Below are 14,254 nucleotides of genomic sequence, written 5' to 3' on the forward strand. Positions count from 1 at the left end.
ATAGACCCTCTCACAGGAACCTGTGGCAGTGTGCCCTGCATCGATAGTTACACACAAAGTTACACGATGGCTGAGAGTGGGGGTTGGAGAACCAGGAGATGTGACAGAAATCCACCCTCCTGACACCCCCAAGGATAAACCCTCAGACAAAGCCAAAAACCTCCCAAAAAGTAACTGTAGGTCTACTTCCAGCCCCACAGATCTGCACCACACAGAAAGTTCCCAGGAATATACATTGGTATATCATTAAAACAGGAGTATCACACACCAGGTTTAGTCATGAACCCTCTCAGCACAGAAGCATCCACAGAACACGCAGCCTTGAGCTATAAAACTTCTTTATGTCTTCCCATTAAACTGGCTGTAAACCACAAACCTAGGTAAATAGGTACATTAACCTACTCCGGGGTTAATAGGGCCACCATCTATAACCGTGCAATTCTTGCTCTGCACAGAAGTGCCCCACCCAGAACGGATGGGGGCTGACACTGCTTCATTCAGGGGTTGCATTTTCCCCAGGGGGTCACACTTTCCCACTCAGCACAAAGAGAGCATCCATGCAAGAAGCAAGCCTCATGAAATGAAAGATGTGTGGTCCCAACACTATTGATCCACGCCCCCTTGTTCTAGCAGGAATTAAATAGCATGACCAATTTGCTAATAAAGGCATTTCCAGGTTATGAAATGAAGTCCTTTCAAGCATAAGAGGAACGTGGCTTTTTTTCTCTTTAGCTGGTGGGGAGGGAGAGAGGATGCAGGAAAAGAGGCCCCCAGCTCACTAGAAGGTGGCGCTGCGTCATTAGAGGCAGGTCACGGGGAAGGCCATCTGCCTTCGCTTCCTCCCTCCAGATCAGCCCTAACTTTGTTTTTGCTGTTCTTACTGCGTGAATCACATCGTATGGAATTCTATCTGCACAACCTGAGTGCTCTTTGGAAAGAGAAAAGGTTTTATAAATAATTTTAGTATCTGGGTAAAAAGAAATTTACTTGAAGTATTTGGTCTTTCAAAGAAATGGGACGTCATATTTAACCTTGTGTGGGTAAATACCACTCCCTGACCTCCTGAAAACAGGTAAGCAATCCACATGTGGAGATTTCCCACCTATTTTATCAGCAAACCCGTCTGAGGTGCCTGCATATCTGAGTCCCAGGACTCCGGAGGCTGTGCCCACAGCCTCCCCGTCTTTCGGCTCCCACATCAGGGTTCCCAGTCCACACCGTGCTGTTCTGCATCCTATGTGACCGGAAAGTCACATGTGGATAATTCAGGACTTATTCAGGGTCATATGGTATACATACTGACTGAGCGCAGACCTGTATCTGAGGCACAGCTGGGGGACAGTGAAGTCACAAGTACCTGTGGATCTGTTTTCTCTTCTGCAAAATGGGGACACATTTTCTATCTCACAACAAAGTTACAGGACTAGTCAAGATGAATGTGAAAGCACCTTATAAACTGGAAAGCATTATAAAAAGGCACGTAACATCCACTATTAGTGTAAGAATTCAAAGTAACAATGTCATTGTCTACACAGCTTTAGGAATCCTACACCAGGGAGGTGTGACACTAATGAAGTCAAGTCTCATTTCCACATATATGCTCACGCCAAACTCTCACTGCCAACAGCTATCGCCAACTGTTGTCCTTTCAGACAGGCCTGTAGGACAGAATGCGAACTTGCCACTGATTTTCCTTTATTTGTCCATCATGAAATTAAAAGCTCTTTAAAACCTTTAGCTCACGAGAAATCTAGAGGATTTACAATTACCAAACAGAACCTTTCCTAACATTTCAACAATGGTGTCCCTCTGCCGTTTTGAACTAAACCTGCAAACTGCTCCAGTGGCTACTCTGTTTCAACAGCTCTACGTGCAGAAACGTGAATAAAGTATAATTAGGTCTGCCAACCTGTAGGCTTCTAAAACCCTACCTTGTAATACAAATATACTCAACATCCAAACATAAATCACAAAAAAAATTTGCTCAACCTATGTAGATTTTTTAAAATGAAGCACTCCATTACAAAGGTTGCATTTCAATCCAAGATTTCATTTTGCCAATGCACAACTAAACAACTCGCCACCCTGCAGAGAGCACACAGCAACTGCAGCTACTGAGGGGAACGACCACAGGAAGGTTACACAGATAGGAAGGTGGGCACCATGGTGTGGGGAGCCGGCTCCATAGAGAGGAAGGCGGGCACCATTGTGTGGGGAGTCAGTTCCACAGAGGAGGGGACAGGTGGGGGCGGCCAAGGGGGGCGGCACCATTGTGTGGGGAGTCAGTTCCACAGAGAGGAAGGTGGGCAGGGGGGGGGGCCAAGGGGGGGGGCACCATGGTGGGGGTCAGTTCACAGAGAGGAAGGTGGGCACCACAGTGCGGGGAGCCGGCTCCACAGAGAGGAAGGTGGGCACCATGGTGCAGCAGTCAGCTCCACAGAGAGGAAGGGGGCATCTTGGTGTGGGCAGTCAGCTACCCAGAGAGGAAGGCGGGCATCTTGGTGTGGGGAGTCAGCTACCCAGAGAGGAAGGCGGGCATCTTGGTGTGGGGAGTCAGCTACCCAGAGAGGAAGGTGGGCACCATGGTGCAGGAGTCAGCTACCCACAGAGGAAGGCGGGCATCTTGGTGTGGGGAGTCAGCTACCCAGAGAGGAAGGTGGGCACCACGGTGCAGGAGCCGGCTCCAATGAGCTGGAGACAACTGGTGGCTGCCAAGAACTCCTCACAAATCCATGTCCAGGAACTTCATGGCAGCAGCTTGAAAACTGGACCACAGAAATTGGCAAACACTAGAACGAGGCCTCCCCACCCTCCCTCTCACTGAGCATCGCAAAGTCAGTTGATAAACACTGACCTGCACATCGCTGCAGGGACCCGATTTCAGAATCAGGAGTTTCCGTTACATATTTGCAAATAAGCAACCGTCAGTCCCACAAACACAGGGAAGTCACGTGAAACCTTTCCACCCAACTTTTATATATAATCTGTTTCACAGTCATTTTGCATTCATTGTCAATTAGAAACATAGTGCCACTCAAAAATCAAACATAGTACTCCCGCGGGCTTGATCTACTCGAGGTTTCATTATTCAGTTGTTATTATCAAAGTTTGCATGGGTAATTACTGCTGCCATATTGCAAAATCAGTTCATTCTTGAAAATTCTAATTATTCTTGGCAGTAGAACGGGCCGTCTCCTGAAAAACTCCGGATAAAGGCTGTGTAAGGCAGCTAAGCCCAAAGTTAGAATCCCGGTCAATTGTGCAGCCTAAAGAAAAGAATGTATTACACTTACAACTGTGTAACTTAATTTTCCCAAATGTCATGGCAATTCTGAAGTGAAGGTCATTAATAATCAAGGTAAGGAAGCCAGATCTTCTAGGAACTGAATAGCTCTCAACGTTTTCCCTGCTTAGATCTCACTGTCAGGGAAATGTGGGTTTGATGGAAGGTGGCTTCTGATGTGTTCTCCAGCATCCTTCCAACATACATTATACACACATCCTTCCAACATTCTCTAGCATCCTTCCAACATTCTTCAGCATCCTTCCAACATACATTATACCCACATCCTTCCAACATTCTCCAGCATCCTTCCAACATACATTATACATGCATCCTTTCAACATACATTATACATGCATCCTTCCAACATTCTTCAGCATCCTTCCAACATACATTATACCCACATCCTTCCAACATTCTCCAGCATCCTTCCAACATACATTATACATGCATCCTTTCAACATACATTATACATGCATCCTTCCAACATTCTCCAGCATCCTTCCAACATACATTATACACACATCCTTCCAACATGTTATACACTCATCCCTCCAACATGTTATACAAACATCTTTCCAACATATATTATACATGCATCCTTCCAACATTCTCCAGCATCCTTTCAACATTCTCCAGCATCCTTCCAACATATATTATACACACATCCTTCCAACATGTTATACACTCATGCTTCCAACATGTTATACAAACATCTTTCCAACATATATTATACATGCATCCTTTCAACATTCTCCAGCATCCTTCCAACATACATTATACATGCATCCTTTCAACATTCTCCAGCATCCTTCCAACATGCATTATGCACGCATCCTTCCAACATATGTTATACACCTATCCTTCCAACATACATTATACATGCGTCCTTCCAACATATACATGCATCCTTCCAAGATTCTCCAGCATCCTTCCAACATACATTACACACACATCCTTCCAACATTCTCCAGCATCCTTCCAATGTACTTTATACACGCATCCTAAGAAACAGAGTCCCTGAAGGAAAACGCACCACTTAGGCCATGTCATCTCTTCACCATGGAGCCAAAGTTCTCACCCCTCCAGTTGGGTTGAAAGTACTAAAGCAAATGTAAGAGGTCTCTATTGCTAGGAGGAACACCTGACTATAAAACTTTAGACAGGTTCACTTTGCCCCAGAAAACAGCGACTCGTCATGAAAGGATGTTTGTGAAGAAGTCACTCCTCACATGAGGATTCCAGCTCCAGGCAGGAATGGCCAGGCGTCTGGGACTATTTTAACTGCATGATGCCTTGAGTTCCATCAGAAACTCGACAGCCCGAGTCCAGCAGCAAGTGGGCCTGCCTTCAGCCCAAACATGGTGGCGCATCCAGGACACTGTGCCCAAGGCCTGCTCTGCTTGGTGATCCTTTTTATAGCCCGCTAACTAAAAAAAAGGTGCTAAGGATGAAAGTCCCTGCAAGGACACCAATCATAGCAAAAGATCGTGCTGGATTCAAGCCAGAGGCAGCTGCAAAAATCCAGACACCTGAGACATCCACTGTTCCCTGACTCGCTCCACCTTCCTGTGTATCTCGGCTTCAATGCACACTCCAGGTAGGTCGCAAACCAAAGGGCTGTGAAAGGCCAATCAGGGGTCACCAAAGCAAGAAAAGGGAAGAATGCTTAGAAGTAAAGACAGGCATAAATGTGTTTTGGGTTTTTATTTAAAGGCTTAAAAGCCACATATGCATTCACGTTTGTGCCTTCATGAAAAGGATGGTCTCCTGGGTCACATTCTCCTCCACCGGCAAATACACTTTCCTGAGAACAAGCAGCTAAACAAGACCGTATGGGAAAGTAACCAGTGGAATTCCCTCTGACGCTTCACGGCATTGCCTAAAACCATCACAAATAATCAAAATCACAAGAGAAAATGATAGTATATTTATCTTTCACAAGCAGCCATGTTTAATTCAGAAACATGACATGTATAAAGTTAATGGAGTATAAAGCATTTCTAAAATAAGTAAAAACCAAACGCAAAAAAAGTGATGATTCATCCCAAGGTTAATCTTCTTTCTAATTGTGGTCAAGCACCCGTAATGCAGAATCCACCATGGTGATGCTGCCTCAGCGCCCAGTTTGGGGCATTCACTGCATTCTCACGGCCGGGCAGCCGTCCCCACCCTCCATCTGCAGAACTCGTTTCGTCTTCCAGAACGGAAACTTGGTGCCCATTCCGAAGTTAATCTCCTTAATGAGAAATTGTGAAAACTCCTCCACAAAGCCATTAAGGTAGAAGAAAATTACAGTCGCCCTTACAAGGACCTTTATATGCCACTGAAATGCAAAAGCAATCACCAAGAACCTCCACCGTGTTGAGGTCTGAAGACATTTCCAAACAAGATCTCCTAAATCATGAAGCAGCTTTGGACATACTGGACCAAATTCTTTGCTAAAAGCTAGAATTCTCCCCATCTTTCCATTCTGAATGGACTTACACTTTTAAGAGTTATAATCTCAACCAACTCCTCTCTCTTCTCTGGAGCCACTCCTTCCCTTGTCCACACCGAATATTAAAGCCTATGGTCTTCCACAGCTGAAATGACAGTGAAACATTCTATAATATAAAAGTAATTTTGAGGAAATTGCCCAGCTAATGTCCTCTGCATTGAGGCCCCAGTGGAAGGCAGCTCTCTTGGTTCTACAGATTGATTACTTGGAGTCTCATGAAAAGTAAATAAAACATCTCCAGTTGGCGATGTTTTCCAAATTAACTTAAAACCACTTACAGAACAAATTGTCAAAAAAAAAAGACAAGGAAAATTCATCTCCATACTTAAGACCCACTGAGATGCCCACAGTACAGCAGTTAACTTTTAACTTATTTTATCGTTATTCCTGATGTTTCTTAGAATCAGAGTAATGATTCACCTGAATCAGGAAAATAAATTTCTTTTAAAAAATTGTGTGATGCTGACTTTGATGGACACAGTTACAAAAATCTTTGTTTTTGCACACGTGACTTTTTCATATATTTTTACTCATAATCAAGACTTCCAGAAAATAAAAAGAGGCTCAAAAATATCTGACACACTCAACAAGCTTCCCTGTAAGCAGATACGCTCAAACTCGTAGCTGAGACACACTTGACTGGGTAAAAGAAAACAAAATAGGGACAGTTCTGTCTTCTGAAGAAGAGTTCTATCAGTAATGTCATCCATCCGTGCTCATAATTAATAAAGATTGTATTTTTCTCAACACACCTGGCATTTTACTCTGGAATGTAGAATACAGACAATGTTGGCTACTGAGATACCATCATTCTTAGTGGTGAGTCAACAGTAAATCCCAACAAATTAAATTCTTCTAACTACTATAGAAGAGTCTTTGTAATTACCTTGTTATAGCTAGAAAACAAGTAAGAAAAAGTCAGCAAACCTCTGTTTCATACCCAACTAAAGTATCCTGGGACACAAATACATACTTGACAGCACACGATTGCTTTTAGAAATCAATCTGCTCGCCGAGCCCCTCACATGAAAGAGGCACCTTCTCTACACTTTCCTCAGGACTTGCAATTTCTTTGATAAAAATCAATCAGAAACCTTGCAGAAGGATAACAAAAATGCAGATCCATATCCACAGGATAACAAGCCCCGATTGATTCTTTTTGCCCCTTAAATGTATGATAACAAAGTTTTTTTTTAGACCTTCTTTTTCTCTGTCATGTTTCCTTAAAAGTCAAGCAAAACACTTCCTCACAACCACCGGCCACACACGCCTGTCCTGCCATGAGAAATTACAGAGATGCATCTCCCACTTCAAAACATTCATGCCTGTGTTTTATTCACTGAGACCTTGAGGGTTTTGAGAACATAACATCTAGCCAGTTCCTACCCTGATCACAAAGAAAGGCCTTGACTGCAAACAGACTCCAAACACACTTCACTCTAGCCAATAAGAATGGTGATTTTCTTTAATAAATAAGTATAATTAGCAAAAGAAACAACTTTGAAACCAACAAATTCTAGTTTATAAGACAACCAGTTTCCCTTAAAAACCCAAGACAACAATCATCTATTAATCTATTTCCTCTGTCAAATAAAAACAGATCTCTGGGCTCAGCTCATAACTCACCACAGAACTAAATATCCTATTTTCACGTCTTACAGTTAGTTAATATGCAATCTTGCACTGAAATCCCACAAAATAAAAATGCACAAAATATCTAAATTAGGTAATCACATTTCTCAATTTTGCCACTGATATGAAACATACAATCTCAACCAGTCAGAAGAATGAAATGTATTTACCTGTATTCCTGTCTGGTAAGATACAGCAATGCTTCTGCAGAATGCCAGGCAAAACCTGTTTTAAAACAAATAAATAAAATACATGTGTTATCATTCGGGTGGAGGAAGGCATCTCATTAACTGTTGCGAGTGTTTCTTCTAATACGGTCGTTCGACATTGCACAAAGTCAGAGCGCCCAGAAAGGCCTAACAAATTAAACGGTACAGAAAAATCTTGATGACACAGATTTTTCAATGAAAAGGTTAATCAGGTAGTGTGATTATCATCTATGCCGTTTCTGGAATGGGAATGCAGCCGGGTTTAATGGATGCCCCTAATGGGCCATCAGGGTCTTGAAAGCTGTACTCCAGGGGCTCCCACAATAAGGTAAATGGACCCACCAATTTTTGTGATGGCTTTTAAAATATTAGGCGCAATTAGAGCCTGGAAATGGAGGGCTGTTGGAACATTGTGTTGGGTCTTCTAGAGTCTGAGCTTCCATCAAGGGTGAATCACAAAGAAAAATGTGGAAGTAAGGGCTATATTTACATTCATACTTCAGTAGTAAAATGTGAAGAAAATATCTTATTTGGTAAGTGAAGGAGAGGTGAAAATAACAGAGAATGGCTTTCCCAAGATTCAGCAGCATAAAACAAACTGCAAAGCACAGACTCGGCTAACATGCAGCTGAAGAGATGTCTGTGGGAAAGGTGTGATTATCTTTCTAAGTTCAATTAGAGGAAAAGCTGAACTTTCATCCTAAATACTCCACATGACGAACTTGCAGCCATTCCTCAGCCCTCCATGAAGACAGCATCTACAAGTCTCTGCTTATTACCTGTTCTAGGGCAATTTACTCAGGAGAGAGGGTGAATAGAGGCTGCTGCAAAGAAACACCAGTCATACGTTTGCCCTCGATCGACTTTCGGTCTGGCTGAGCATACAGCAGGCTCTCATAAATGCAATGGATGAAACCACAAGACATGATCTGGAATAACCACTCCCTTCTCCTCCATCCCCCCACCCCACCAATTCTTCTAGGTTGAAAAAAGAACAATTCTCTCCCAAATATAATCCATCGCAAACAAGACAGTATTACCAACTTTCAACTCTGTGCAAATCAACAGACAGAAAATAAAACAATAACGAGTTTTAGTACCTAGCAAATGCTGTGCAAAATGTGGAATTAAAAGTTCAATCACATGCTTCTCACGTGCACAGAGCTGACTGTGTGGCTGAGGGAGAGAGCAAACCCTGGTGAGACAGTTGGGGCAGGGAGGCGCTAAGCCTTGTGATAACCACAGGATCAGGTGTTAGCCCCGTGCCGTGTGGAAGCTGTCGGTATTTTTCTCAGTGCAGCCTGAGCCTGTGGGGTCGTATCTGACACTGTTTCCCTGATGAGCTCCTAGCCCCCATGCCCAACAGTGCAAGAACACATACACACACTCAAGTCCTGGGTTCAACGCCTTCGAGGGCTCCTTGCAGATCTGCCCTCTGTCTCATTCCACAGCCACGCCCATTCACTCGCCTTTTCCAGCACTTTCCAAAGGGCCTCAGGGATCAAGGCCAGGCCTCAGAACCCGCCCCCTCAGGAGGCATTCAGTGATCCACCAGGTCTGAAAAGGCTGCTGCCTCCACACCCCAGGTGGAGATCAGAGACACACGTTTCTCCGCCACATCCTTCCCTAAACTCTGTTGCCCACCGACTACTTTTCTGTGCCGACTTCCCATTAACTGCCAGAGGGGAAACGCTGACCTAGTCAGCTGCAGACGCCACCTAAGGGATCTCTTCCCTCACAGTCTCCTCCCGGCTGAAATCGCGAGCTGCTCCTGCTGGGTACTGCTCCTAAGGAGGAGCTGCCCACACGGGAGCCCCACGCACGCCCACAGTGGAACTCAGGGCCCTGCCCCGGCATCCCCAGCACCGACCGTTAGCTCCAGACTAACGCGAGCACAGGTGACCCCATTCCACAGACATGTCTTCAAGAAGCGGGAAAAAAGTCTCAATCAATCACATCACAGCACGGGACTCCATCACCATCGCTGCCCTTTCACAGTCTCAGCCACGTCTCTACCCAGATGACAAACACGCGCAGCGGCGACAGCATTGGAGAGGGCCGCAAGACGCCACGACACGTGCGTGTGAGGTCAGTAGGACACGTGTTTGGGGGCAGGAGGGTGGGGTTGGCACCCCAAGCTGTGGTCTGCCGCAGCAGGACCAGCCCAGGATGTCACCTCCATGGGAGCCAGCGCCCCCCTCAAATGCCGCAGCTCCACTGACTGCCCCTCCAAACCCTAGATTCTGACGATGCACAGAACCAGAGCGCTGGAGTGCTGACGGGAGGCCCACATCCTGCCTCTGGGTCTCCTTTAGGGTCAGGGACGGGCAGGGCCCTTGCTCCACAGAACTGCAAACCTCAAACCTCATCCCTGGACTCAGGCGATCAGACCTCACGCATGACACAATGGCATCTGCCAGGGCCTGTTTTATGCCGTCTCTGTTTGATTTGAAAAAGGGCTGCGGGGGAGGAAATCGCTTGAGAGTCACCAGTTCAGACGCATGACGTGTCAGCCGTATGACGAATGATCCCACGAGCCAGTCATGGGGTTCCCGGGGCAGCTGTGCACCGTCCATTCTCACAGAGCCAAGTACGCCCAACCCCTGGGGTCCTTCCAACCTCTCGCTCTCCCCAGGAGACAGCCCCCAGCAGCTCCGACCAGCAGAGCCACTCACTGCACCCTGGGATCTCGTCGGATGGTCCCACAAACACAGTGCCCACCCTGAGGCTCCCACAGAGCTTTCCTTGAACCTCCCAACTAGCTCTTTTTACTTGAGGATCCAAGACAAATCACACTTCCAGGTTAGAATCCACTTGTGACTTCCCTAAAGGCAGACAATCTATGTTCGAAAAAGGCGCTCATCCCTAACATTGACAGCGTCCTGCCTGCCACAGTCACAGGCAGGATAGTGCATTAAATCCAGACCACCCTCGGCCTCTGGAAGGCTGAGCACACGTAGCTTCCCTCGCCGGCTCTGGCTGGAGCAGGAAGGCAGGACCATAATAGGTTTCTTTCTTCCTCTCTGAAGGATTTATGGAAGTCCTGAGAGGAGAATGAAATTATCCTTATTGCCCAAAGGCACTTTTAAAAGTTCAATTCCACACAACCTGCCTGTTCTACAGCAGCATTTAGCAGCTGAGAAAGATCAGGAGGTGTGAGTTCTGCCTGCCAGGGGTGCCAGGGCCACCAAATGTACTCAGCAGTCACCGTGAGGTGTCTGTCCACACCTGCCCAGCTGCGAGCACTGACACGTGTTCCTGAAATACTGATTTCTAACCCCTGCGTGGCATCAGCCTAGGCAGGGCCCTTCTTGTCTGAGGAAAGCAGAATCACAGAACTTGCAGAGGGAGCACCCCCAGGTCAGTGGCCGCACGTCCACTGGGGCCGTCACATGCAGCCATGTAATTTTTTTGAGACAGAGTCTTGTTCAGTCGCCCAGGCTGGAGTGCAGTGGCGCGATCCCAGTTCACTGCAACCTCTACCTCCTGGGTTCAAGTGATTATCCTGCCTCAGCCTCCCTAGTCACTGGGATTATAGGCGCCTGCCACCACACCTGGCTAATTTTTATATTTTTAGTAGAGATGGGGTTTTGCCACGTTGGCCAGGCTGGTCTCGAACTCCTGACCTCAAGCAATCCACCCACCTCGGCCTCCCAAAGTGCTAGGAATACAGGCGTGAGCCATCACGCCTGGCCAGTGATGTAATTTTAATTAATGAAAATCATTTAAAACCTGAAATCTGGATGCCTGGTCACACCGTCCACACACCACATGCTCACAGGCTATGTGTGGCCAGTGGCCTCGTCAAATGCTGCAGATGTCAGATACGTGACCAATTTTCAGATGAAGAAACACAGCCCCAGCCAGCTCCGGACACCCCACCAGCGTCCTCTTTCTCCACTCAGGGCCTGGACCACGTGTGTCCCCTGCGTCCAGAGGCCCAGGCCCGGCCACGCCTCTTCCTCACCCTTCCTGATGCCTCCAGTGCAGCTCCGTCCTCCAGGGGAACAGAGGGTCCCTGATGAATGACAGTCTGAGCTGGGGAAGTGTTCCTGTGGAACGCATCAGTCTCCTGCGGCTGCGTAACAAGAACTGTAAATCAGGTGACTGCATAACAAGCACCGTAAATCAGAAATGTGCTGACTTGGTTTCCCCCAAGACTCTATTTCCAAATAAGGTTATGTCTGGAGGCACTGGGTTCCATCACACACTTTTCGGGAGACACGATTCAGCCATAACATCACCAGGGATGCGGGAGGGAGGGCTTAGCGTCCTCCCTGGCCGTGCCAGGCACCGAGTCACTAAGCTCTCGGTCTCAGTGGCCCCATGTACAGAGTGGGGGAATAACACTTATACGAGGCAGGGGTCCAGCAGTAGAAACAAGCTGCCTCGCGATGACGTCCTATGGGAAGTAATCTGACACTGGCAGCTGCTGTATTCTGAGATGGTGACAATCGTCACTAGCTCTACACAAGCCACAGCCACAAAAACACACAGGCCTGTTGTGGCTGATTTTATGGACACGGCCTTGCACCTGTATTGAGCTGACATCACAGCCTTCAAAGGTACTGCCCGGGGGGCTCTACAGTTATTTCTGCCGCCCCTCCCTGCTCTCGAACTGATGTTTGAACCAGCGGATGCGACGCCTACACTTCGCTTATCCTACAGCCAAACCCAGCTATTCCCCAACCTGCTGAGTAGCTTCATAAAACACCCTTGTTTGTAATCTTTGGCCCCAACCAACCTGTGACTGCCTCCAGAAATCAAAGGATAAAAACGTCCTGACATTAACAAGATTAAAGAGCATGGAGGCTACAAGATAACTCACAGGGACTCTGACGGCCGCGGGGGATCCCTCGCCTGGGGCTCCACAACACTGGTCTCAAACTACCCGCCCACCCGCACACTTTCCACCCCCACCCCCGGCCCCCGCCCACCCCACACTTCCACCCCCCCCGGCCCCCGCTCACCCACACACTTTCCAGCCCCCCCACGCCCCTGCCCACCTGCACACTCTCCACACCCCTCCCCCCAGCCCCCCCACCACACTTTCCACCCCCACCCCCCCCCCGCCCCTTCCGCCCCCCCCCCCAGCCCTCGCCCACCTACACGTTTTCCACCCCCCACCCCCCTCCCCCAGCCCCCGCCCACCCGCACACTTTCCACCCCCCAACCCCCTCCCCGACCCCACCCACACACTTTTGCGCCCCACCCCCAGCCCCCGCCCACCCGCACACTTTCCACCCCCACCCCTGGCATCCTCCTGCCGCCAGCCCTCTTCTTCCGTCCCAGCCCGCTTGTTTCCTCGTGGTTCTCGGCTCCCCAAGGCCGCGGGGGCTGTATCTCAGTCACCCTCACGCAGGGCACCCGGCGCCTCTGTGACTCACGCCAGGCTCCCTGGGCTCAAACCTTGCACACACCTGCATCCTCCACTCTCCACCAGCACGAACTGCACACCGTGACTCCTTCCTTGAACCCTCCAGTTGCCCTTGGAGCGCCTACCCGCCCCCTGCGCCCGCCAATGCAAGACCAAGTCTCCCCTCACAAATTAAAACACAGTCCCAGAGCAGACGCCTGCTCTGTGCCAGGTACAGTGGGGGCTCAGCGAGGACTCCTATCCAGTAGGAATGATCAGAGCCAGAGAGAAATAAATGAACATGGCTGGGCGCCCAAGGAGGGGCCGGGCTTGGGTCTGTGCCTGGGCACTGTCCCCCGTCTGCTGGCCTCAGCCTCAGTCCAGCCTGTGTCTTGCTTCTGGGGCAACATTCCTGACCAATCCCTCTGCGGTGGACCCACCAGGGCTCCTTGGTTCCGATGACCATGGGTTGGAATCCCCCTGGGTTCCCCTGACCACAGAACCTCGCAGGTGGGGTCCAGTGGGGGCTGCACGGCTCCCACGCTGCCCTCCAGCCAGTTTCCTCCCTGCCCACCCCCAAGGCTCCCAACTGAGCCACAGACGTCCAGCAAAGCCCTGGAAATCTCATGCCCAGCCTGCAAATGGGAGCAACAATGTCACACGGCAAGTATTAAATGGCTCGCAACGAACGAGATGCTTGTTGATGAGCCTGGAAGGGGTCAAGTTCAAGCGTCAGGAGAACGACGCTGCCACGGCAATGGGGAAGCCCCGTGCTGCCATCAAGGCTGTTCTTGCTGGATCTCCGTCTCCACTGATGAAACGGTTTCAACTTCCGGTCCAAACCCTCCCTGTACAACATGACTCCACATGTTACCTACTGCTCTCCTCTGAACCCCCACCCGGCCCTCCCTGTACAACAAGACTCCACACGCTACCTACGGCTCTCCTCTGAACCCCCACCCCTCATTTCTCAAGCCCTCGGAATACACGTCTCACCGTGACAATTTAACACTTCGCTCCTCTCTGGATGTTCTGCCTGCACCCTCGCCTCTGCCCCTCACACTCAAGGGTCAATCCTCTCTACCACCCAAGAAGTGTTTCTACACTTGCTTTGTTTCTTAGCAGATAAACACTTTACTTTTTATTAATAAAGAGATTCACGTGTTCACTTTCTTTGGAAGAAATTCAAATAATATAGAAATAGATTGGTTTGTGCAGTGGAGGACTGCATTGCTGTTTAATCCTTTGGACCTGCTTTTTGTTTGAGACAGGGT

At 48.3% G+C, this 14,254-nt stretch overlaps 1 protein-coding gene across 1 annotated transcript in view; it reads right to left on the reverse strand.

Annotated features, from left to right (window-relative positions):
• The window catches only part of DLGAP2 (DLG associated protein 2), a 921,880-nt gene that overhangs the window by 727,198 nt on the left and 180,428 nt on the right, over positions 1-14,254 (reverse strand). Inside the window, exon 3 of the mRNA XM_030812421.1 lies at positions 7,586-7,640. Within this exon, the coding sequence (XP_030668281.1) occupies positions 7,586-7,640 (55 nt within the window). The remainder of the gene's footprint in view (positions 1-7,585; positions 7,641-14,254) is intronic.

Source organism: Nomascus leucogenys, chromosome 4 (genome assembly GCF_006542625.1).
Source record: "Nomascus leucogenys isolate Asia chromosome 4, Asia_NLE_v1, whole genome shotgun sequence".
NCBI lineage: Eukaryota > Metazoa > Chordata > Mammalia > Primates > Hylobatidae > Nomascus > Nomascus leucogenys.